General features: G+C 46.1%; 1 protein-coding gene across 2 annotated transcripts in view; it reads left to right on the top strand.

Moving 5' to 3' along the window:
- FGGY (FGGY carbohydrate kinase domain containing) overlaps positions 1 to 26,503 on the top strand; it is a 162,240-nt gene that overhangs the window by 68,486 nt on the left and 67,251 nt on the right. For both annotated transcript variants that reach the window (XM_044301317.1, XM_044301316.1), the window contains exons 7-9: positions 4,314 to 4,442; positions 9,843 to 9,946; positions 23,682 to 23,789. In XM_044301317.1, the coding sequence (XP_044157252.1) occupies positions 4,314 to 4,442; positions 9,843 to 9,946; positions 23,682 to 23,789 (341 nt within the window). The remainder of the gene's footprint in view (positions 1 to 4,313; positions 4,443 to 9,842; positions 9,947 to 23,681; positions 23,790 to 26,503) is intronic.

Below are 26,503 nucleotides of genomic sequence, written 5' to 3'. Positions count from 1 at the left end.
GGCCATTATAATATACAGGGGGAATAATATTATGGGGAATGAAAGCTATCTGTCTGGCTCTAGCTCAGTATTGGGGGGCAGCAGGATGACAGTGTTGAAGGAAGGAGAGCATGATAGTAAAGTGAGGAACCTAATTTTTTTTCGGTGAAACTCTGCAGAGACGAGAAGCGGCTGAAAGAAGTTATCATGGCGGTCTTATCTCTGAATGAAGACGTCGAGGAGAGTCTACATCACAGGAGACGTCACTGGATGTAACAGGTATGGTGCGGTATTCTACTGTAATAATAATGTCCATCCACATATCTGTTTCATGGTAGGGTTGGGGGAGAAGATTGAGAATATGGCCCATACTGCCGCATTCAGCCCCAGACTTCAGGTCACACTGTGTGTGTTCTGAATTTTTGGCTTGCCCCGGGTGCTGGCAACCCACGCTACGCCACTGCTGGTGTCTAGATGTATAGTGCCTCAGACTTCTTTCTACTATTTTAAAGTACTCTTCCTCAGCTTCCTGCTGTCCTGGTGCCTAATTGTTTTGTGTCCAGCAGTTGGGTGCTCTGGGTGACTTTGGCTATTGTCTAGTAGTTACTACAACAGTTGTGTGCTCCAGTCCTGGTGGCATTTGGTATAGTGTCAAATTCCTAAATGTCCAGAAATGTTATGGACAGGTTTTAATGGTTCATCTTCTCAGTCAAGTTTTGTAGTGCTCTAACATCTTCTTCAGTATTTGAGTCCTCCAGTCCTGGAGTCTTGTGGTTTAGTTTTTCAGCCCTGGATGTCTCACAGTTTGTTGTTTAAGTGCTGATATGTGTTTTTATTTCCCAATCTTTAGTCCAAGGCTTGTCTCCTACTCCTACATGTCCAGCAGTTGGGGGCAATGGCCCTAGTCCCAAGATGTCTGGCAATTTGGTACCCTGGTCCTGATCATCAGTTGTTTAGGGTCCTGGGGAACTAGTCTAGTGCCTCACAGAGTGGTTCCCAAGCCTGTGTCTACTAGTTTAGTGCCCACTACTTCTCGCCCCATAGTAGGGTGCCCCAGTCCTGTTGTCTATTGGTTTAGTGTTTCCGTTTTGGATGTCTCACAGTTTAATACTTAAGTGTCAGTGTCTGTGTTTTTGCTCCTGTGTAATGGTCCAGTGTCTCAGCCTTCGGTTCAGTGGGTTAGTGTTATACTCCCTCATGTCCAGGCACCATTCCTTCTGGCAGGTGAACCGGAGTCAAGTCCCAAAATGTCCAGCTATCCAGTCTGATGTCTACTAGTGTAGTGCCCACGCCTGTTGTCTCTAGTTTAGTGCATTTGACCTGTTGTCCTGTAGTTGAGTGCCCTAAACCTGATGTCCACGACCTCTTGTTTCTTAGTTCAGTGCGCTTGTCCTGGTGTCTAGCAGTTTAGTGTTTTAGTCCAGAAATTTGAACAAGTTAGTGCTTAGTCTTGGTGTCTTCTACTTTAGTGGTCTAGTGCTATTTGATATTGTAATATAAATATTATAGTATTAGTATAATTTATATCACTAATTTGACATCCTTGGCCATTGCACATTTGCAAATCTTTAAAAAAAAAAAAAAAGAGAGAGTCCATAGCAGAAAGTTATTCTTTCAGTCCATGATCCAGTGCTTGGTCTCTGCCACCGTTTTGTTTTTCTGCTCCTGGTAGCCAGGACCAGAATTGGTGAAGGTGACTCTACACTTTACTTCAATAAGCATGACAAGGCAGGGTGTGCCCACCAGCGTGGAGAGCTGGAACCCGGGGGCCGAGTCAACACATTAGGTGGGTCTGAGGAGTCATGTGATGGTCTAGTTATAGCCTTGTGTTATTGTATTTGAAGTTGAGAAAAATCCTGAATGTTTCCCTGGAAATTCTTAATTGACTGCAGGCTTCTAGGATGAAGATCGTGAAAACTGCAGATTCTTCATAGTTCCAAGGAAGCTTGCTTCCAAACTTTTCAGATGAGCTTAAACTATGTAGATATCCTACCACCTGTAAGAACCTTCCCTACAACAGGTGACTCTCAAGTCAAGCAGGAAGGATTGCTACAGGATACATACCATTGGAAGATAGATAGATATGCGAGAGAGAGAGAGAGAGAGAGAGAGATAGATATGAGAGAGATAGATATGAGATAAATAGATAGAAGACAGATAAATGGATAGGCTGATGGATGAATAGATAGATTGGTGCTTATCCTCATCTTCCCTTTAACAGCTGAACTGTATATAATGCAAACTGTGTCCATGATTTATGCAAAAACATCTGGTTTCCAACCGCTGAGACGGTCTGGTCCTCGAGCTGCTCACGGTATAATCCATCATCCCAGAACATCAGAAATCTGCTGAGTGCCGAGATGACATTTGTTTTTTTATTGGGAAGGAAAGATTATTTCTCTGCGGCGGCGGCCATGATGTTTCAGCTGTTCCTTCTGTCTCACTATGATGGAGGCCTTTATCCTCTTGTATATGTCTGGGTGTCCATGACTGCGGAAAGAAACCACACAGCCACGTGCACTCGGCCACCACTGAGTAATAATAGCATCTCTTCCTCCATCTTGGCCCCACAGAAAGAACAAATCTGGGGGATTTGGGATTCCCCTGCCAGGTTTACTGCTCTCGTGCCATTTGCTGGCAGTCTCTACAGTGGATACACACTGTGCCTCTTGTATCCCAGCTGACTCTGTGAATAAGGGCACCTGTTCTCATACCAACCAATCAGAGTCCCCATTATTATGATCCGAGGGAGTCCCAGTGGTATGACCTGTACCAATATAACAGTTATCTACTATCCTGTGGACTGGGGATAACTTCCCATAACCAGAATATTACTTTCAAAAAGATTCAAAGTTCTATTGGTTGCCCTTGGAAACAGACAACAATTTAAAGTCTCTTCTGCTGTCAGTCAAGTGACTGAGCCGAGTACCATCTCAGCTCCCACAATGCCCTACTCTCTGATAACAGGTGGTGCATACTTACCAGTCGGGACAAATAGGCCCCACCCATGGAAATGCCCAAAACAAAGTGGGGCAGACCATTTCAGCCTGGGGCAGCCCAAATTTCAGAGACAGTTTCAGAGACAGTCCCTGCACATTCTGGACTTTTGGTAACTATAGGTGGGGATATATCTTTAACGGGCCCTGGTGCAAAATGTGTAACAGGTGTAAGAAGGTACCTGAAATCATCGCGGATGGAAGGTATGTGTCACCAAGGTTCCTGGCCTCTGTGAAGTAAGAGCCGGTATTTTAGGTGTGAGCAGCAGCTATTGCTAATTGACACTGTGAGATTTAGCATGGCTGTCATAGCTGATCTGGGACAGCTCTTGCTGGGAGTAGTCAAAGTGCTGGGTGGGTCACTACTCCCCATGTTCCAAGCGGGGTTTTGCCAGGCATAAAAACCAGCCAGCACTGCCAGGTGTGGTGGATTTACCTCCCTCTAACGGTCAAGCTCAGGAGTCTGTGCGCTGTGAACTGAGGGCTTTGCTGGGATTTGAGGTTTGAGCCGGGCTGGAGAACTCAGGCCCCTCTAAAGGCGAACAGGCCGCCTATGGACTTGATGAGGCTGAACAGGGTGTGAATTAACACCCAGGAGAAAAGGTGACTTTTATTGTTTATGGACTTTCCTTGTGTGTGAACAAACACCAAGTCACCTGCGTTTTGTGATACACTGTATCTGCATTTTGTTATACACCAATGTGTGAATAAACACCGCGTCCTAACTACCAGAGCGAATCCCCACACAGGACATAACATACCTCATAAGTTTCCCTCCCGAGTCGACCCAGGACCCTTCATCCTTCTTTTCTCTTTAAAGGGGTTTTCCAGGATTTTTAAAAAAATCCCCTTCCCTCCCCTCACACACACACATTCAGCCAGGGGCGGACTGGGAACGTAAAGTGGCCCTGGAAAAAATACTAAAAGTGGCCCCCTGGGGATTGGCCCACTGGGAAATTTTCCTGTAAGGTCTATGGCATTCAGCCTGTGAAGAAATCCATACTTTCCTACTCCCTTCTGCCCCATTCCGGCTCCTTGGCTCCCGGGTCAGTAATCTTGCGGAGATGCTGCGACTTGTGACCATAGTGCAGGTGCACAAAGGTGCCATAATATGTTCATGTGAAATCGGCCTGAAACAAAGTATTTATAAAGTTATTCAACATTTTTGCAGATTTTATGTATTGAATGTAACAAGATACTTAGCGCCCCCTTCAGGAGAAATGGTCTGCGACTACTCTCAAGCCCCTCAGTGTTGTCACATTTGGTTGTCGGCCACTTACGGAGAGAATCTGCTTTATTTCTGTCTGAACTCTTGTTATTTTCCCTCCGTCTGCCCAGGAAACCGCGTTGTGTCTCCAGGAGTCTCCGTTGGGAATAATCTCATGTCACAAGCTGCCAGAGACCTTGGCCTTCCAGAGGGGGTCGCCGTGGCCGCTTCCCTCATCGACGCTCACGCCGGGGGGCTCGGTAAGTTTAGCCAAAAGGAGAAATTACAGTAATGTTTGCCAGGAGTTATCATTGCTATTCTTCATGTGTCAGGATGTGATAGAAAGCAGCCAGAAAGTCACGGGAACAGGGGCCCCTCTGTATACAGCACAGGGCGAGCGCTGCTCCGGGACAACGTATGGGAGAGATGTGGGGACGTGCTCAGACACCATGACCTGTTTAGGTCTTTTTGATTCATTTTAGGAAATGGTTTCCAAATTTCTCCATCTGGCAAAAAATATGTAAAGGAAACATCGAATAAAAGAAAAAATAATGTAGAGTTATTCATACTCGGGCAATAGGTATTGTCCTGATTCCCCCTATACACACTTGCTTGTCTCTGTTCCTTGTAAATATTTGTTTGAATGGAGATAATTATCACTGGGAAACCAAGCATCGGGCAGAACTTTAAACCCTGGTTTTCCCGGTCAGAGATCCTCGGGGGCGGGTCTTGTGAGCTGCAGAAACCAATGGCATCCACCAGTAAACATCTCATCTAATCTTTAGCTTCAGTGCAGGGGAACAGATGTGACATTGGCACTAAAGCGTGGTATCTGGCCGTCTTCAGACACCGTATCAGTGCCATCTCCTAGATCTGTTCATGGGTGTCAGCCATGCAGTATCACACATCATAGGCTTAGATACTGTGACTCAGCACAGAGTATCACACATACAATAGTCTTAGATACACTGTTTAACAGACTGTATCACACATTATAAGCTTAGATATAACAGCTCTGCAGACAGTGTCACACATGATAAGCCTAGATACACTGTTCAGCAGACAGTATCACACATAGTAGGCTTAGAGAAACTAGCTTGACATACAGTATCACACAAAGTAGTCTTAGGCTACTTTCACACTTGCGTTCGTCGGTCCGCTCGTGAGCTCCGTTTGAAGGAGCTCACGAGCGGAGCAGAACGCCTCCGTCCAGCCCTGATGCAGTCTGAATGGAGCGGATCCGCTCAGACTGCATCAGTCTGGCGGCATTCAGCCTCCGCTCCGTTCGCCTCCGCACGGCCAGGCGGACAGCTGAACGCTGCTTGCAGTGTTCAGCTGTCCGCCTGGCCGTGCGGAGGCGAGCGGATCCGTTCAGACTTACAATGTAAGTCAATGGGAACAGATCCGCTTGAAGATGACACCATATGGCTCAATCTTCAAGCGGATCCGTCCCCCATTGACTTTACATTGAAAGTCTGAACGGATCCGCTCAGGCATCTTGCGCACTTAGAAATTTTTCTAAGTTATTAATGCAGACGGATCCGTACTGAACGGAGCCTCCGTCTGCATTAATATGATTGGATCCGTTCAGAACGGATCCGATCAAGCGCAAGTGTGAAAGTAGCCTTAGATACACCATCCCAGCAGGTGGGGTCACACATGATACATCAACTTAGCAAACAGTATCAAATATGATAGGCTTAGATACACAGACACACCACACAGTATCACATAATAGGATTAGAAACACAGCTCAGAAGACAGTATCACACATGTTAGGCTTAGATACATAGCTCAGAAGACAGTATCACACGTGATAGGATTAGATACACAGCTAGGCAGATGGTATCATACATTATAGCTTTAGATACAGTAACTTATCACATGATAGGATTAGATACACAGCTCAGAAGACAGTATCATACATTATTGCCTTTGATACAGTAATTTAGCCAACAGTATCACACATGATTAGATACATACTGTAGCTCAGAAGACCATATCACACTTGATAGGATTAGATACACAGCTAGGCAGACGGTATCGCACATTAGGATTAGATACACAGCTAGGCAGACGGTATCGCACATTAGGATTAGATACACAGCTAGGCAGACAGTATCATACATTATAGCTTTAGATGCAGTAATTTATCACACATGTTAGCATTAGATACATCAGTAGCAAATACAAAAGAATCTGGAAAAATCTTTCTTAGGATTTCTCGGTTCCATAACTGAACGTCCAATAAAATACAGAACGTGGCATTTAATGGCAGCGTTTTCTCCTCTTTGTCCGCAGCTGGAGACTTCTTTCTGGTAAAATATTCGTGGGAACGTGGTGAAATGATTGCAGTGTTTTGGGGAATTCTCTCCGGTGGGACGCTCAGTGAGTCTGGGGTCTGCTCCGGCTGACGAGGTGCTGACAGCCTCAGGAAATGCTAAAATTGCAACCATTTTCCAATAACATGCGGGCGGCGTGCGCGGTGCGGCGGCAGGTACACACTGGCCCTATAGTCCGTGCACAGTCTCCTCGCAGCTGCTTTTAGGGCTTGTGTCGCAGTTAATCAGGGTTTCAGCCACAGCTGTGAAACAACTGCCTCTCCATATTAATTGGGGTTATAAAACGCCATGCTTATACAGCTGCCTCATTAACCGCATTGTGCAGGAATAACAGTCACCAGGGGTTCACCGAGGGCTCGGCAGCCCCCCGATCACACCGGGACCAGGGGTGCAGACAAGGTCACCGAGAGAATGACACAAATGATTATTATTAATGGTGGTATCACAAGTACAATGATAATAAGATAAATCAAAACTACACAATAATAATAATAATATGCACACCTAATAGTAAATATAGATTATATAATACACAGTGTTTAATAAATAAGAATATAAGTAGTAGACATGACAATTATATATATAGTATTTTAAATATTCCAATAATGGGGTTTTCTGAGAATTTTTTTACTGATGACCTATGCTCTGGATAGATCCAAGTATCTGATTGGTGGGGATCTAACTCCCGGGACCGCCGCCGTTCAGCTGTTTAAGAAGGCAGCGGTGCTCGCAGTAGCGCCACGGCTTTCTCCATGCTCACCAAGTACCGTGCTGTACATTGTATAGCGCCGTGTCCCACTCACTGTCTTCTCAAACATCTGATTGGCGGTGGTCCCTGGAGTCAGATCCTCACCAATCTGATACTGACGACTTATCCAGAAATTAAAATATCTCAGAAAACCCATTTAATATTTTTGATAATAAAATTTATGACAATACCATTTTGTTAGCTAAAATATATTAAAGAGGTTTCTGGGCCTTAAAAATTAACGAGCTATCCTTAGGATAAGTGATCAAGATCAGCCCCCCAATAATAGAGGGACCCACGGCTCTCCCCAGCTAACACAGCGCCGCACACTATGTAGTGGCCGGGAAGTGTACTGCAAAATCAGTCCCATTAAAGTGAAAGGGTATTCCCAATTTATAAAGTAATGGCTTATTGCTAGGATATGTCATCCCTTTATAATTGCTTTGAGTCCGACCTCTGGGCCCCCACAGGTCCTGGGAATGAAGGGACCCCTTTCTGTGTCCCTTTCCAAGCTTCCCGCCCTCTGTGCATGGAGCTGCCTGCATAAGGGGTGGCTAGGGCACCGCTGTGCATGGGAAAACAGTGAAGGGGATGCAGCATCTCACCTGTACTGAAGCCCCTTTGTTGCGAGGATCGGTGGGGTTCCCAATATCCCTTTAAAAGGGTTTTCCAGTTTTATGCCAATAAGGCCTCATGCACACGACCGTTGTTTTGGTCCGCATCCGAGCCGCATTCACTTCAATGGGACTGCAAAAGAAGCGGACAGCACTCCGTGTGCTGTCCGCATTCGTTGCTCCGTTCCGTGGTATGCAAAAAAAATATAACCTGTCCTATTCTTGTCTGTTTTGTGGACAAGAATAGGCAGTTATATTATTGGCTGTCCGTGCCGTTCCGCAAATTGCAGAACGCACGCAGACGCCATTCGTCTTTTGCGGATCTGCAATTTGCGAACCGCAAAACACACAACGGTCGTGTGCATGTAGCCTAAGTCTTAAATCACTGAATGAAAGCTTCAGCAGCTTTCTAATAGACTCTATATTTTAGCTTCTCATCCTTTTGAAGGTGTCTGTTTGCTGTCAGTGAATGTAAACAATCCATTCAGAGGCAGGAAACCTGTACATAGCTGTTTTCAGCTGAGAAGAGGATACAATGGTATCCAGTTTACAGAATGCTCTGTGACTCCAGACTGATACATTTTACCTGCAGTGATACATTGTAGCAAACTTCCAGCGCGATTTGTGCAGGAGCTGCTGATGTATCTTGTTCACAGCACTTTGTCTAGACTTGGTAAAATCTGTAACAAACCCTCAGCTGAGAGCAGGATTAGCTCTGTACAGGTTTACTGTCTCTGAAAGTAAGAATGTTCTCATTCACTGACAACAAACGGAGTTCTTCAAAATGGTAAGAAATTGAAAATCCCCTAAATGTATAGGCTACCTTCACATCTGCGTTGTTTTTTTTATTTCTGGTTATGAGATCCGGCAGAGGATCTCAAAACCAGAGTAAACGGATCTGTGCCATTTAATACATCCTGATGGCTCCGTTTGGGCCGGATCCGGTTGTATTCAAATCAAAACTGAACAAACCGGATCCAGTATGAAAATCATTGTAAGTCAACGGGTGCCGGATCAGTTATTTTTGCTAACAAAAAAAGGATCCGGCACCATTGACTTATATTGATTTTCATGCCAGATGCGGTTTGTTCCATTTCGCAAACCGGACACAAAACCGCAGCTTGCCGTGGTTTTGCATCCGGCACAAAAAAAACGGAACAGATGCACATGCACGTACTGACGCATCCTGATCAGTTTTGTCCCCGTTGACAATGAATGGGGACTAAACTGATCTGTTTAATTCCGGTTTTGAGATCCTCTGCGCAGACGTGAAACTAGCCTTAGAGAGTTGCTGATTGTTTCATTGAGTAATTCACCAATAGTTACATAAAATGGAAAACCCCTTGAAGAGAGGCCATATTGCTACCGCCTGATGGTGCAAAGCTGTGCTGCAGTTCCTAGCCCAGCTGAGCGGCACTGTGAAACCCCAGAAGGATTGGATCAGTGCCTGTCCCAGAAGTTGGACCCCTCCGACTATCGCGTTATGTCCTAGTGATACGTTATAACATTACAACACAATAAAATAAAACAATCTTTAATACATGATGTTAATAACTATTGATACAAGTAACAACAGATAGTGCGGCCATATTGACTGTCCAGAACCTGCATTTGTCCTCCTGTTCCATCAATAACAAAGCACAAAGTTGCTAAGAAACTTATTCAACGGTGACAACCACTATGGCGGCACTTCCAGTTGTCTTTTATCAAAATGGCTGCCGCTACTCAACGGAAAGATGTCAACGTCTCTGTGAGAAAAAGAAAAAGTTTGATCAGATGTTCATCTTCTTCTCTAGCTCCTGATTAACTACTCTATGGGCGGTTTTCAGTTTTGGGCAGAGTTCCCCTTTAAATTTAGATTTTTGTATATCGTACTAGTGCTCATTATCACATTATGTTAGTGTTTATGTAGTTACAGGTCAGAGCGGCTGTTAACTCCCCGTATTTCTTCATCAGGTGTGATCGGTGCCGACCTGACCGGATATAACCTGCCACGTGAAGCCCAGCCAATCACGTCCCGGCTGGCGTTGATCTGTGGAACGTCCTCCTGTCATATGGCGGTCAGTATCCCATCTTTAATTCCTCTTCTTCTGTTCAGTGCAGCCCCCACGTCCTCAGTTCACCTCTCACAAGACTCTCCAGAGACATCTCCTGAGTTTATAAGATGTGGTATTTACGTCTGTGCCGACGGTTCTGAGAATAAATGGGGCGTGCAGGCCGGGCCTGCGAATCGCTGTCTTCTATCCATCTTTACTATAAATATGGGGACAAGGGAGGACACAGACAGCGCAAAACCCAAGACATCTAAATTTAAAGTACAAGTCCAGATACCAGAGCTACTAACATCGGTCACACAGGAAAGACGTTTTCACGTAGAATTTCGCTAGTGGCCTTTAGGCCCCTTTCACATGAGTGCGTTTTCTGCGCGGGTGCAATGAGTGCAAGGCTGACCCCTGGATATCTGCCGAGGATTCGCTGTGTGATCCTGCAAGGATAGTCTGGAGGGATAATCCTTGCATTTTCCACTTGAATTAACTAACAGGCTATTTATTTCCACTGCTAATGTTTTCTCTTCTTCCGCTATGCTGGAAATCGGCGCAGAAATTTTCCTAGGCCTGTGAGCAGGGTTGCCGCCCTGCTGTTGCCGCCCCTGTCCCCATTGACTTTTTGTGGAGTTCATGACGGATCCGTCTTGGCTATGTTAAAGATAATACAACCGGATCCGTTCATAACGGATGCAGACAGTTGTATTATCTGTAATGGAAGCGTTTTTGCTGAAACCTGCCGGATCCAGTAAAAACGCTAGTGTGAAAGTAGCCGTGGAATTCCTGAGAAACATTTGTTTACTTGTGAGTTAAAATTGCAACATTGTTGCTACTTCCAGTATGTGTAACCTCAATGTTTCCATATAAAGGAAAAAGATACAAAGGCTACATGCACACGACCGTTGTGTGTTTTGCGGTCCGCAAATTGAAGATCCACAAAACACGGATGGCGTCCGTGTGCGTTCTGCAATTTGCGGAACGGCACGGACAACCAATAATATAACTGCCTATTCTTGTCTGCAAAACGGACAAGAATAGGACAGGTTATATTTTTTTTGCGGACCACGGAACGGAGCAACGGATGTGGACAGCACATCTTTTGCGGCCCAATTGAAGTGAATGGGTCCGCATCCAAGCCGCAAAAACTGCAGCTCGGATGCGGACCAAAACAACGGTTGTGTGCATGTAGCCAAATGGTGTAGATGTTAAGAATTCTGACCTAATGGTGTGGATTTATCATAATTCCTGCCCCATTATGTAGTTATCTAGTCAGGTGGCTTCACAAGAAAAACGGTGTGACAACCAGAAGAGATGTCACTACAGGTAACCCAGGGGTTGTCGCCCAATGCATCACCACATCTCTAGATGATGACTTGCCACTCAGGAATCAGGGAAAGCTGGGTGACCAGCCATGTGCGAGCTGGAATGGAATGCACACTAGTCACCCAACTTTCCAAGAAGCAGATAGAACTAAAGCTGGCCCTGCACTGCCATGTCTTGCCTCCCGTCAGAGTCCCGCTGGCAGCCGACCGGGTGTTGATCTGTTCGGTCTGTCATTACTTGGAGATTAACGACATTTCAGTGATGACACAATCATTACCGTCTCGAGCAGGGCGCAAATTCTTAAAGGGGACCCTATCTGTAATGAATAGAAATGCTACATTGTATTTCAAGTCCTCACCTTTATCAAGATCTCTGCTTTCTGTCAGTGAGCTTGAACATTATTTTTGACATTCATAGACTAAAAGTCCATCACACGCAGAGGAATGATCAGGTCCCTCCTCAGCACAGAAGATGTAATCACTGCTCCAGTCCTGGTCCGAGTACCCTGGCAGAGGCAGAAAGGCTTGTTGGCACTCCTACTGGCAACCTGTGCCCTGGGCACCTGCCCAACAACCCCTTCTAGCTATGTTCCTGCTGACATATAGACACTGACAGCAAGCAGACGTCGAAGGAGTTGCCTCATCTGGACATTTATGGTGTATTAATAGGATATCCTATAAATGCCTGATAGGTGTGGGTACTACCTCTGCTGGCAGAGGACGCTGAACATGCGTGGTTTTCTCTATTCATTTCTATGGGACGTCTGTAATTAGACGAGCGCTATAGCAGTGAATGGAGAGGAGGCCCATTGTGCACGGTGTCCTCGCCATTCACTGCTATGGAACTTCTGAGCGCGCTCACTTGGCTATAGAAGCCACATACACCTGAATGGAGAAAGCTGCGCATGCGCAAAGTGCTTTCTATTCATGGTGGGCAAAGGTTTTTGGGGACCCATGCCTATCAGACATATTTTAGCATATCCTATCGATATGCCATAAGTGTCCCAGATAGGACAATCCCTCTTATAAACAAAGAAAATAGTAAATGGTTAAACTTCCCCTTTAAGAAACATTGTTGTCACCATGTATAACACTGAGGCGCAGACACTTTCAGCCAGACTGCATCTGCCTCCGGTGCGATAATGGATGCCGCGCGGCGCTCCCTCCTGAGTAGGTGTCTGAGTATCTGCTTATTTTTGTCTTGCCTGAGTCTGGCGCAGTAAAGAAGACGCGTTTGTTCTGCAGCGGATTCCTAGACATGACTGAAAGTCACATAAGCATGTCCACCTTGACTGCCTCGCTAATTGTAATTACCAGGAGAACGTGCATCGGGAGCGGCTGCGAGGGATTTGCGCTCCGCCATGTGGAACATTGCATCCCGTGCCCACCGCTATCGACTATTTGTACAGGGAAAGCCGCGGCGTATTAATCGCCTATAGGTTTCGGGTTCCGCCCCCTGATCCTGCAGCTGGACCTCCATTTACTGATTGCAGCTAATGAATAGATCCCTGTGTGAGCGGACGGCGTTTTCCTCTACGGCGGAACAAATGTTTATGTTCTGATACAGAAGTGAGTGATGTAGAACGCTCCCTTCTAGGTTAGAATTAGCCATTGAAATCATAACTTGTTGTACAGTGAACATGGGCATCATCTGTGCCCGTCTCACTGTGCCGCCATATACTGTGACCGTGCCCATACCTGGGGATATGAATGGTTCTGAGCTAAAAAGCCAGCGCCACATGGGTTACATGGCGGCCACTCCAGCGGCACTTTAGACTGACATTAATTAATTGAGTGAACAGAAAGGGAAAGCTGGGTGGCACAAATTAAGAGGAAAAATATTTGGTTTGGACTAATCATCGAAGTTTTCAGCCAAAATACAGTCTGGCGGATTCTGAGAAGGTAGCGCAGCTCTGATGTATATGGGAATCATTCGTTATTTTACTTATTTTCCGAGTGTCGGGTGGAAGGACGAGGGGAGAGGCTGAGAATATTAACCAGGTCATGGCACACATGGCGGTATAATGTACTGCGCCTTGTCTGCCCCATACAGTCCCTTTTAGGACAAGACTAGCTTTCTGCTCTGGAGGAAAGAAACAGAGGCCCAATGATATCAATGGAGGACCAGTAAATGAATGAGCTGGTCGCAGAGGGGAGCGGCAATATAAGCCCCTTTAAGGAGGACCTGTCCCCTCTCCTTGTGTTCCCCATAAGAAGGACCATTATTGAGTATCCATTCTTATGATTCTATGTTGCGCAGTTCCTCTGTTATTCCCACTAGACGTTTATGAATAAATTGACATCTGTCCTTGCACATTGTAACACTGTCCAATCAGTGCAGACTGTGCAGGGACACGCCCTTGTGACGATGGGAATGGTAGGACCCATCCAGTTTATAGTAGGAATAATAGAGTAATGGTACAACATAGAGTCATCAGAACAGATGCTCCAGAATTGTTGTTACATGAGGAATGTAGTTGATTACTAAAATAGACATGTCAGGAGAAGGGAGTTAAAGGGACCTGTCCCCATAGCTGACTCGCTTCACCCTGATGTCTCTGGTGTGAATGGGACCTTTCTATTGGGGGTTATTAGCCTTCACTTATTAGTTCTCAGGGACCATAAACCAGGGGCGGAGGGGGATGAATGAACACCACAGTTTACTGTAGTGGCTGGGTTGTGGTCAGCCCGGGGTTGGATCGCTCTCCTCACATCAGGTACAGCGGGTTCTACCTCGCAGCTACATAAGCACCTTTGTGCGACTCCTGGGAAAGGGAAGAGGTTGGCAGCGGAGCTGTGAGAAAAGTTTAGCTCTGCGTTTTTTGTGGTTTTGGCTCTTGAGAACAGCCGTCAGGAGGAATTTCAATAACACAAAGCCGAGGAAGAGCTATAAGGCAGGAGCAGAGCAGCATTTATACAGGGACCCCACCATAGACCCCGGTCAGAGCAGATTATTTTTTTGTATTGGCCATAGGAGGGTTTTCTTTGTACAGTCTCCTAATGATAAGCCGATTGCACGACGTCCAGCTGTTAGGACCACAAGCGACCATCTCATCTGCGGAGGAACCCAGCATCAGGTGTTCAGTTTCCCTGCAGCGCCTCCACAGGGGAAATTAGGCATTGCACAGTTTTCATCAAAAACAATGAGCCGCCCATGTAACATAGACGGGACAGTGGTGTCCCTCTCCGTTGTGTCTAATAGGGGTCCCCAATTCAGGACTCATCTATCCATCAACTGTGAATTCTTAAATTTGCTTGCACTCTTTGTGATATAACAGCTCCCCTCCCCAACCCATAGTGCAGCACAATCATCCCATCACACCCTACCACCCCAAGACAGAAGGCACAGGACCTTACCCTCATGTTAGGGTGAAGGGTGAGATAACATTTTGGGATTATGCCTCTTACATGCTACGATTGTGGAAAAAAGGGGTAAAGTTCTCCTGAGATGGGCGCCTCATCTCATGTGTCCTATGGCAGCTGTATCTTCTGTACGCTGATGAGGGCAGCAGTCTGGACGCCGCATCAGTTATCCATCATGCCCTGTATTCTTCCTCCCCGTTCTTGGTCCTCCAGAGTTTTGCCGCCCCATCTCGTAGCCTTGTTCCTGCTGTTTGTGGACAGGTGGCCGACTCTCACCCTTTACTCTGGACTTTTCAGTCTTTCTATTAATAGCCCTCTGTTTGTTCTGTTTTCTACATTTCCAGTCTCTTTTTCTTCCCCTTCTCTATCTTGGATCCAGCGTCGGCCAGATCTTGTTTTGTGGGACTGTGAGAAGCTCGGTGTCTGAGTTTTGACAGCGGCTGGGAAACACCAAGACACCTGCCAACTCCGGAGCCTGGATGTTGGGTCTAGCCCAGAGCCCGAGTGGTGTGTGCGCTCCTCACATCCATCCGCGGGTGTAGACAGGGCAGGAAACACGAGCTGGCTCACCGTGTTCTTGTAACGGGATCTTACTCAGTCTTAGTTTTGGCCAAACCAACAAGTGTATCGTCTTCCTGGCCATTGGAGTGAAGTGATGAGCCATGTGTCCTGCTAGTGTGATGATGAGAACAGGCCCTGAAACTGAATATCAGATTCCCCAACCCATGAGAGGAATGGTACTAACAAAAATGATATGCAAAAATAAAAGAAATTCAGTAAATGACCTTAAATAGTCCTTAAGTGTGCATAATCCCTAAATGAGTCCTTGAATTGATACCCTCCCTAAAAAGTCCTTGACTGTGCATGCTTTGTAAAAGAGTGCTTGAGTGGGTATGCTCCCTAGATAAGTACTCGAGTGAGCATGCTCCCTAAAAGTCCTTGAGTGGGCACACTCCCTATAACAGTTCTTGAGTGGGCACACTCCCTATTACAGTCCTTGAGTGGGCACACTCTCTATAACAGTCCTTGAGTGGGCACACTCCCTATAACAGTCCTTGAGTGGGCACACTCCCTATAACAGTCCTTGAGTGGGCACACTCCCTATTACAGTCCTTGAGTGGGCACACTCCCTATTACAGTCCTTGAGTGGGCACTCTCTCTATAACAGTCCTTGAGTGGGCACACTCCCTATAACAGTCCTTGACTATGCATGCTTCTCATAAGAGTCCTTTACTGGGCATATGCCCTAGAAGAGTCCTTGAGTGGGCACACTCCCTATAACAATCCTTGAGTAGGCACACTCCCTATAACAGTCCTTGAGTGGGCACACTCCCTATAACAGTCCTTGAGTGGGCACACTCCCTATAACAGTCCTTGAGTGGGCACACTCCCTATAACAGTCCTTTACTGGGCATATGCCCTAGAAGAGTCCTTGAGTAGACGCGCTTCTGCCCTAAATGAGTCCTTGAATGAGCTCACTCCCTAAATGAGTTTTTCAATGAGCACTATCCCTAAATGAGCCCTTCGGTGAGCACAAGTCCTTGACTATACATGCTTCCTAAGAGAGTCCTTGATTTTGCACACACCCTAAAAATGTCCTTAAGTGGGTATGCTCCCTAAATGAGTCTTTGACTGGGCATGCTTGCTAAAGGAGTTTGTGAATGTGAATTCTCCCGAAAGGAATCTTTGATTGGGAATGCTCGCTAAAGAGGTCTGTGAGTAGGATACTCCCTAAAAGAGTCATTGACTGTGCATGTTCCCTTAAGAGAGTCCTTGATTGACAACACTCCTTCAAAGGGAATCTGTCACCGACAGTTTAGTCCTCATACAAAATACCCCGTCCTGTAGTGCATAAAAACCTTGCTTCACCTGTCCCAAACAGTTCATTCATGATACCCTTTACCATTCGGAAGTTGTATGCTAATTATGCAGCATAAGTCCGATGTGTGCTCCTCCTGGGGTGTGACTGACCGGCTTCCCCATGTCCTAGACTTTTCTGAAATCCCGTGCCCACATATGTGCCCAGTGTTGTTCTTCAGGTAGGAATAGTAACATTCCTGGTAGGTTAGGGTGGTGAACGTCTTAACAATATATCTGGTAGTCTAGGGCAGTGAAGGGTTACATATAACATTCCTGATGCTCTAGGGTGGTGAAGGCTTAATGGTAACATCCCTGGTAGTCTAGGACAGTGAAGGGTTAGATATAACATTCCTGATGCTCTAGGGTGGTGAAGGCTTAATGGTAACATCCCTAGTAGTCTAGGGCAGTGAAGGATTACATATAACATTCCTGATGGTCTAGGGTGGTGAGGGCTTAATGGTAACATCCCTGGTAGTCTAGGGAAGTAAAGGGTTACATATAACATTCCTGATGGTCTAGGGTGGTGATGGCTTAATGGTATTATCTCTGGTAGTCTAGGGCAGTTGAGGGGTAAGTGTAACACCCCTGGAGGTCTAGAACAGTGAAGGGGTTGCATAAGTTAAAGGGGTTGTCCGGGTTCAGAGCTGAACCCCGACATACCCATATTTTCACCCAGGCAGCCGCCCAGATGCTAGCATTGGACCATCTCATGCTCCCTTGCCCTGCGCTAGATGGCGCAGGGCACTGGCTCTTTTGTTTACAACAACACACTGCCGGGCGGAGGCTTCCACTCGGCAGTGTGTTCGGTGACGTCACCGGCTCTGATGGGCGTGCTTTAGCGCTGCCCTAGCCGTTTTACTGGCTAGGGCGGCGCTAAAGCCCCCCCATCAGTGCCGGTGATGTCACCGGGCTCACTGCTGGGTGGAAGAAGAGGCTTCGCTTGGCAGAAAGGGACCCAGTACGTCACTGACTGTAATAAAAATGGCACTTCCTGGCTGGGATTTTCTCAAAGGCAAAAGTGGCATAAGAATTGTCTGGTAAAGGAGAGGCATGAGTGTAAAATTTTGTGCACTGTTGTCCACACAGACCAATCTTCCCAATCCCGGACAACCCCCTTTAAGACAACACTCCTGCCTCTGGGTCCTCAAGTGAATGGGCTTGAGTTGCAATCCCGGACACAGCCCAGCGGCGCGGCCATTTCTTACATCAGTTTCTGGCTGACAAATGTCCATCGTTTCCCAGACTCCTGAGTGGCAGATTGAGCTCGTTATCGTCTCCCAATTGGTTGTCACCCAGCTTTCCCAGAAGCTGACATAACAAAGAACCAGAAGACCTTGCTGTAGCATTTACTATTAGGCTAGGTCTACACGACGACATTTGTCGTGCGACAAAAATATATTGCGACTTGCATGCGACATTGGTGCAACAAAATGTCGCGCGACAAATGTCGTCGTGTAGACCTAGCCTTAGATTCCTCCTGCAGGACTCTGGGTTGGTAATTGATAGACTGTACGATCCCTGCTCCGGCTTCTCGCTCCGTCCTCGGATTGATCCGTCCGCTCCAGAAATGACTCACGTACTGTAACTGGAAGAGGTCAGCGCTCGCACTCGGATTTCAGCACGTGACGCATCCAAGTGTTCTGGAGATTTTATTGCAGATGCCACGTTAATGTCTTGGCAAAAAGCCTCCAACTTCAGAATCAAAACATCTTGTTTTTTTGTTGTTTTTTTTGGGAGGGGGTGGGAGAGGTTCTCGGGAAAGTGCAGAAAATTACCAGCAAAGGCTTCTGTGTGACATGGCTGCTGTTTTCCTGGAGGCTACAGAATTTGGTCTTTGTCTTGTCCATGACTATATGAAATGGGAACCTGAATTCCCGGTTATCGTCAAATCTCTGATTTTGAGTTATGGGATGTTTTCTTCTCCATTCACATCCAAAGCTGCACTCAGAATTCTGCTGGTTTCCTGTTACCATACAGCAGTGCATTGCTGAGGAGTGGATGACAGTTACGGGCAGAGGTCACCTTTTCAATCAAACATCTGACAGCAGGTGTCTAGGGGTGTAATAATATTGATGCTGGCTTTGGATGTACCCTATGTCAATTAGATCATTAAATGAGGGAAATTAAAAAAGAAAATATCTGACAGCAGGACCGAGATCATCTGTTGTCTTTGAAAGCTGCTCTGGGAGTGACTAGAGGAAATTACATTAAATAACTAAACCTCATGACAAAAACATTAAAGCAAAGTATTTGCAAATATATATTTTTATGCGGACTCAAACGGTGAAATGTTGTTGAAAAAGGAATTATACAGAGTTGAGATCTATGAAAGGTGCTTTGGATGTGACTGGAGGAAAAGAATAATGAAATTGCAGACTCAGGCTACTTTCACATTAGCGTTTTCAATTCCGCTATTGAGATTTGTCATAGGGTCTCAATAGCGGAAGAAAACACTTCAGTTTTGTTCCCATTCATTGTCAACGGAGACTGAACGAAACTGAGTGCGCCAAAATGCATTCCGTTCCGTTTGATTACTCCCCCATCGCGGACAGAATAATGCTGCAAGTAGCGTTTTTCTGTCTGCGATGTGGTGCATAGCAAGACGGATCCGTCCTGGCACACAATGTAAGTCAATGGGGACGGATCCGTTTTCTCTGACACAATTGAAAACGGATCCGTCCCCCATTGACTTTCAATGGTGTTCATTGCGGATCCGTCATGGCTATAGAAGACATAATACATCCGGATCCGTTCATGACGGATGCAGGCGGTTGCATTATTGTAAGGGAAGCGTTTTCGCAGATCCATGACGGATCCACAAAGAACGCTAGTGTGAAAGTACTCTTAGGCCTCTGTCACACTGACCGTATAGCTTTTTCAGTGTTTTGCGGTCCTTTTTTCACAGATCCGTTGGTCTGGGCATAACATTTTCAATAGATGGTTCCGTAAAAACGGAATGGATACGGAAGACATATGTATACGTTTTTTTGCGGACCCATTGACTTGAATGGAGCCACGGAACGTGATTTGCGGGCAACAATAGAACGGAAAAACAGAAATACGGAAACGGAATGCATACGGAGTACATTTATTTTTATTTTTTTGCGGAACCATTGAAATGAATGATTCCATATACGGACCGTATAAGGAACGCAAAAAACGGCCCGTAAACGAAAAAAAAAAAGCGGTCGTGTGAAAGAGGCCTAACTTAGCTTTTTATGCAGAGTTAAGTGGTGACACGATGAAGTCGCACTTTAACCTTCCCCTATATGAGATTATATAAGGTATGTACAATATAGCAGGATCAGATCTCTGCCCGTTGTGCCCCTGCACCTCCTGCACACAGTGCCACTATTCTTTTATATAGTATTGGGGGTCTGTGTGTGTCTGCCACCCCTGCACCCCAGGAGCTATGCCTTCGATGTGCAGAACTGTTGGAAGCCCATACCTTTACATTCATACACTCTCTAAATAATTTGTCTCTTCTGCAGAATTGGTCACAGAGTTTTCGGGGTGATGATCACATGACCACGTTCTGTGCATTGCTTTATTCTCATTATGATTAGTTGAGCATTTTTTGTGGTTCTAAATTTCATTTTCAGTTTCTGGGAGGTGACAGGAGCCCTGAGTTTCCCCAGCTGCGCACATAGAGAAAGTCTGCATTTCCCTGATTGGTGCTTGGAAGTCCATGCTGGGACTTCCCGCTCTGAGTGAGGCAGAGAGAGCTGCTAATACATGGCAGAGAACATATAAATCAATGCAGTATTGTCAAAACCTGATAAGTTTGCAGACGTTATATCCATTTTATTGTGTTCTGGGGGGAACCGGGTTTCTATCTACTGTCCCTTTTAATATGCTACATCATGTGATAAAGTAACATATAGACACTCCATAAGAAGTCCTTACTCACACAGTTTGGCTGGGTTTTCATGTATTTTACGTGTTTTGGTAAAGGGCATAGACTTCCACGTCCTGTAAAGTTCACATTCAGGACTCGTTATTAATCGGACGAGTAAATAATCCATTTACATCCAGTGTTTAGAATTGAAGCCGCGTCTCTGGTTACATCTAATTGTTCTTCTGGTCAGAACAGCAGAACTCAGCAAAATCTTGTAGAAAGTCTCCCTGACCCCAGAGAACCTACTGCAGCAATGTGCATGGAGAGAACCCCAGAGAGCCAAACACAAGGGGGCGCTCTGCAGTCAGCAGTCAGTCCTTGGATGGTCAATAGATTATAAAGTGTAACTCTATTTTCCAACTTTAAAGGAGACCTGTCACCTCTTCTGACCTGTGTGTTTAGTGAATAATTGAATTCCACATGAAAGTACGATTCTGGACCATTTCTTCTTATGATTCTATGTTATGGTGTCCCCTTATTATTTCACGTATATCATATCTTCAGTGTATCATTCGCTGGCTCTACCTCCCCTCCTCTTCCTCTTAATGTTGGGGTTCCTCAGGGTTCAGTCCTTGGTCCTCTCCTCTTCTCTCTCTATACAGACCCTATTGGACAGACTATTAGCAGGTTTGGTTTCCAGGACCATCTCTAAGCTGATGACACCCAACTATACACTTCATTCCCAACATCCCCCCTGCTGTATTACAGAACACCAGTGCCTGTCCGCTGTCCCCAACATCATGTCCTCCAGTGCCTGTCCACTGTCTCCAACATCATGTCCTCCAGTGCCTGTCCGCTGTCTCCAACATCATGTCCTCCAGTGCCTGTCCGCTGTCTCCAACATCATGTCCTCCAGTGCCTGTCCGCTGTCTCCAACATCATGTCCTCCAGTGCCTGTCCGCTGTCTCCAACATCATGTCCTCCAGTGCCTGTCCGCTGTCTCCAACATCATGCCCCCTTCACATTAATAATGTCCTCTGTGCCCCCTCCAGAGTAGTAATGCCCTCTGTGCCCCCTCCATAGTAATAAAGTCCTCTGTGCCCCCTCCATAGTAATAAAGTCCTCTGTGCCCCCTCCATAGTAATAAAGTCCTATGTGCCCCCTCCATAGTAATAAAGTCCTATGTGCCCCCTCCATAGTAATAAAGTCCTATGTGCCCCCTCCATAGTAATAAAGTCCTATGTGCCCCCTCCATAGTAATAAAGTCCTATGTGCCCCCTCCATAGTAATAAAGTCCTATGTGCCCCCTCCATAGTAGTAATGCCCTCTGTGCCCCCTCCATAGTAGTAATGCCCTCTGTGCCCCCTCCATAGTAATAAAGTCCTCTGTGACCCCTCCATAGTAATAAAGTCCTATGTGCCCCCTCCATAGTAATAAAGCCCTCTGTGCCCCCTCCATAGTAATAAAGTCCTATGTGCCCCCTCCATAGTAATAAAGCCCTCTGTGCCCCCTCCATAGTAATAAAGTCCTCTGTGCCCCCTCCATAGTAGTAATGCCCTCTGTGCCCCCTCCATAGTAATAAAGCCCTCTGTGCCCCCTCCATAGTAATAAAGTCCTCTGTGCCCCCTCCATAGTAATAAAGCCCTCTGTGCCCCCTCCATAGTAATAAAGTCCTCTGTGCCCCCTCCATAGTAATAAATTCCTCTGTGCCCCCTCCATAGTAATAAAGTCCTCTGTGCCCCCTCCATAGTAATAAATTCCTCTGTGCCCCCTCCATAGTAATAAAGTCCTCTGTGCCCCCTCCATAGTAATAAATTCCTCTGTGCCCCCTCCATAGTAATAAAGCCCTCTGTGCCCCCTCCATAGTAATAAAGTCCTATGTGCCCCCTCCATAGTAATAAAGCCCTCTGTGCCCCCTCCATAGTAATAAAGTCCTATGTGCCCCCTCCATAGTAATAAAGCCCTCTGTGCCCCCTCTGTATAAAAAACAGTACCTACTCACCTTGTCCCGTTCCTGAAGCTCACTTACCTCTCTTCCCTGCAGGCACAGATCGTTCTGCAGCACTGTGTGGGCGGGGCTTATGCAGATTTCCAGGCTGCAGGCTCCGCCCACACAGGCCGGGAGCGCAATCTGTGCCTGCAGGCTGAATGGTGGAGCGGGGAGAAGTCTTCCTGCTTCACCATTTAGAGCGCCACCGGCCTGAAGGAGGGAAGGAGCGCGGGGAGCTGAGCGGTGAGTGACAGGACCACAGCTCGCTGCGCTCCAGCAATGAGAGCTTCCATCTGTATTGATCGAAGCGCTCATTGCTTCTGGCACCCCCCTGAGAGCGGGCACCCGGGGCGGACCGCCCCCCATGCCTCCCCCCTTAGTTGCTGGGGGGAGCGTTCAAAGGTTTGCTGTGGGGCCCAGTCATTTCTAGTTACGCCGTCAACAGATGCCAGTTCTACATTGTTCGAGCCATCATGATACCAACCAGGTATACACTGCCAGGAATACACCTAGCAAAACGACAAGGAGCTGCTGTCAGATTGCAGCCTCTTCATTCTACTTTCTACCGAGGTCACTGCAAGAACATGAAGTATCACATGATTTGCCATCTGCGCAGCACACATGGAGCACACATTTCTTTTACTTTGGGCCCCCAGAGGTTCTGCCACTGCTTGGTCTCGTATGTGGCAGTGTGGGCTCCCATCCTCTGCAGCCTCTCTGGTCCTCCATGGTTAATGTGTCCACCATGAGCCGTTTATACATTGTACATAACAAATGCTTGTTACATTGTATCCCTTCTCATCATGGCTCTATGTGCGGCAGCTCCTTTATACTGATCCCTCCAGGACATTCCCAGATGCAGCTTCTTTGTAGAGAAAGCTTTCAGACATAATTGGAAAAAGGCGTCCGATATAAACTCTTAGAGACGGCATTAGCCAAAGTAAACAAGGATTTCAGCTCTGGCTGTAAATGAACTGCTGAGTGTCTGTGGATCATCATAGCCTTCACGTAGCAGGATCTCATATCTGCTGAGATGTTCACTTCTGTATATATTGAATATATGAATGATCTATATACAGTCAATATAGTATGGCCTAGGAGGACACTGAGTAACAGAGCCTGGCATCTGATGGCCCATAGACCCCCCCATGCTTTGTAGAGCCTGAGTATAAATGTTACAAAGATGCTAATTACTTTACCTTACCATAGAAAATAACTTCCCCACCCAAGGCTTGTTGACATCACTAGTCCCACCCCCGAGGAGCCAGGCAGACACAGTCTGCACGTATTAGATTGTCAGAATGACATCCAGAATGATAAAAGTGAAATATCATTCAGCCTAATGGAAAGTTCTATAACATTTCTGTTTCCTTCCAGATCAGTGAGGAGCCTATATTTGTCCCTGGTGTGTGGGGCCCCTACTACTCAGCCATGGTTCCAGGATTCTGGCTCAACGAGGGTGGACAAAGTGCAACTGGGAAACTGGTGAGTTATTCAGGATCTGTTGTGATAAGATATTATGTAATGCCATGTACCGCCATCATGACCTTAGCATAATACAGCCCTACCAGTGCACAGTATACTAGCATCACTTGCTTAGCATAGTAAGCAGATCTCCATTATTGCTATAAAACTCCCTCATGCCTCCTCATTAATTGGGGATTCACTCCTGAGACCTGCATTGATTTTAATGCAAAACCCCATGGGCGGAGAGATGAAAGGGGAGCAGAGGGCAGGGGCTATGCATGTTTCAGAAGACTAGGCGACTCTGTGACTAAAGGATAGCGGCATAAAAGCAGGAACTTAAAATGGATGTGTAAAGTTTTAAACCTATCCCCTATGCACAGTACACAGGATGGGTCTGTTCAATGGGGGACTGACCACTGGGACCCCCATGGATCATGAGAATGAGGGTCTCCCTATATAATAAAATGGTGGTTGGCTCGACAGTGTCTGGCAGTCCCATGGAAATTAATGGAGAACTGGGCATGCTCGACCACCACTTATTTATGAAAGTGGACTCAGGACCCCTGTATTTGTGAACATCGGGGTCTCGGTGGTCAGATCCTCACCAGTCAGACTCTTCTTCCATAGTCATGCCATACCTGCCCACGGGCTAGCGTAGGATTTGCCATTTATCCAGTGATCGCTGCCGCGGGACATGAAGAGACTGCTGCACATTGATTTCTTGCATAATATATGGATGTTTAGTCATGAGGTTAGACCCTCTGGTGTGACTCAGAGAATGGAGCGCTCCAGCGCTGGATCTGCAGCATTTACATATCGATTATGGATATGAAGTGATTCATGGAACGAGTGCAGAGGCAGCAGCCTGTCATCCAACTCATCCTGATACACAGATCTGAGGTCATCTGCTGACATTTTCTTGAGATGCTAGGGGGGGCGAGTATATCATTAAAATATACATAAATATAAGTTGTCGAGTTGTTGAAATGCTGAGTTTCATGCAGATTTTGCTACGGATTTGCATTGGATTCCATCCTCTGCATTGCAAAGGGTGAAACCTGCAGCAAAAATTGTCAGAAAAATTTGCACCATTAGTCAATTTCTGAACGGATTTCATTGCGGAAATTTTACGAATGCAAGACTGCTGGAAAAATATCCACAGTGTCACATTGTGTTACCGTTTGTGCTTAAATTTTCATAACTTTGGCTAATCTGCAACATTTTCAGGAAAAAAGTATCAGTTTTGTTGAGATTATGATAGTTGTATCAAAGGTCACAACAAAACAACTACTTATTTATATTAGATTTTTAATCGCAAATATCGCCACTTGGAGAATTCGCAAAGATTTAGAATATAGTGCTATGTATTCGCGAATATTCTAGATTTTTTTTCACCTGAACCCATGATCCCTCCCTGCTTCTTGCTTGTGAGCCAATGAGAAGGCTGCAATGTCTTTGTCTGAGCTTAGCAATACCCCTAGCAACCAATAGGAAAGTAGCCGACCCCCTACTATATAAGAGCCTCCCCAGCAGCCATTGTATGCAGTATTTTGCAGATCTGAGAGAGAGAGCAGTGACATTGCTGAGCTCTGTGCTAGTTAGTTATTTAGCTTATATATATTACAGATAGTCAGTGTAGGTTATCTCCTGATATAATGGAGCTGGTAGGTTCCAGTGCAGGGTGTTAGGTAGTGTGATAGGGATTAGTGTACATACATACATGCTACAGACATAGTGCTGTGATGTCACAACAATACTTAGTGCATCAGTAATATGTAGTCAAAACTGCTAAAATGTAAAGTTGCATGTATTGCGCCAAAATATGCGCATCATTAATTGCCGATTAATTGAAATATATTGGGGCACTCTATCTGCATATAAAGCTATTGTAATGTCCTGCCGTGCCGACCATTTACTCCAGTCTCAGGAAACTTCTAGCAGCTTAGAAAATGTAGCAAAAGTGACCCACGCCTGTATTGTGCACGCACTTTACGCAAATATTACATTGCCGATTTTCGCAATCAAGAAAATAATAGCGAATTTGCAAATTTATGATGAATATTCGCCCAAATATTCTCAAAATATCGCAAATTCAAATATTGCCCCAGCCGCTCATCACTAATTATTTAAATGCACCCCTACAAGTCTGACACAATAAATCGCTGCAGGGTGAGGGGTGCGCGGGACGGCCCTCACAGCCGGTAATGGTTTATTTCTGGTTGTTAGAGCCTCACCATCCTCAGAACAACAAACCTGTTAGGGTCCATTCACATGTCCACAAATGGGTCCGCATCCGTTCCGCAATATTGGGAACGGGTGCGGACCCATTCATTCTCAATGGGGCAGAAATGGATGCAGAGAGCACCGCATTACCGGAGCGCGGGCCCCGAAAAAAATAGAACGTGTCCTATTCTTGTCCACAATTGCGGACTAGAATAGGCAGTTCTATGGGGGGTGCCGGCCAGGTGTATTGCGAATCCGCAATACACCACGGGCGTGTGAATGGACCCTTAGATTCAGTGTCAGGGCATGAAAGTGATGTCTCCATGCCCCACCGTTCATGGTAAGTTTCAGGTCTAGTGCCTGTAGTCAGAATCTGGCGCAGAATGCATGGTGACATCATCATTATCACGCCACCTGAGACGGGCTGCATACAGCTCAGGACCCAGTCCAGAAGAGGCCTGTATCCTGCACCGCGGTGTGGAGGTAGGTATTGGACTTTAATACTTTGC

This window comes from Bufo gargarizans, chromosome 7, assembly GCF_014858855.1.
Source record: "Bufo gargarizans isolate SCDJY-AF-19 chromosome 7, ASM1485885v1, whole genome shotgun sequence".
Classification (NCBI taxonomy): Eukaryota; Metazoa; Chordata; class Amphibia; order Anura; family Bufonidae; genus Bufo; species Bufo gargarizans.
The sequence above is the reverse complement of the archived record's forward strand: the minus strand, read 5'-3'. Positions and strand labels throughout refer to the sequence as shown.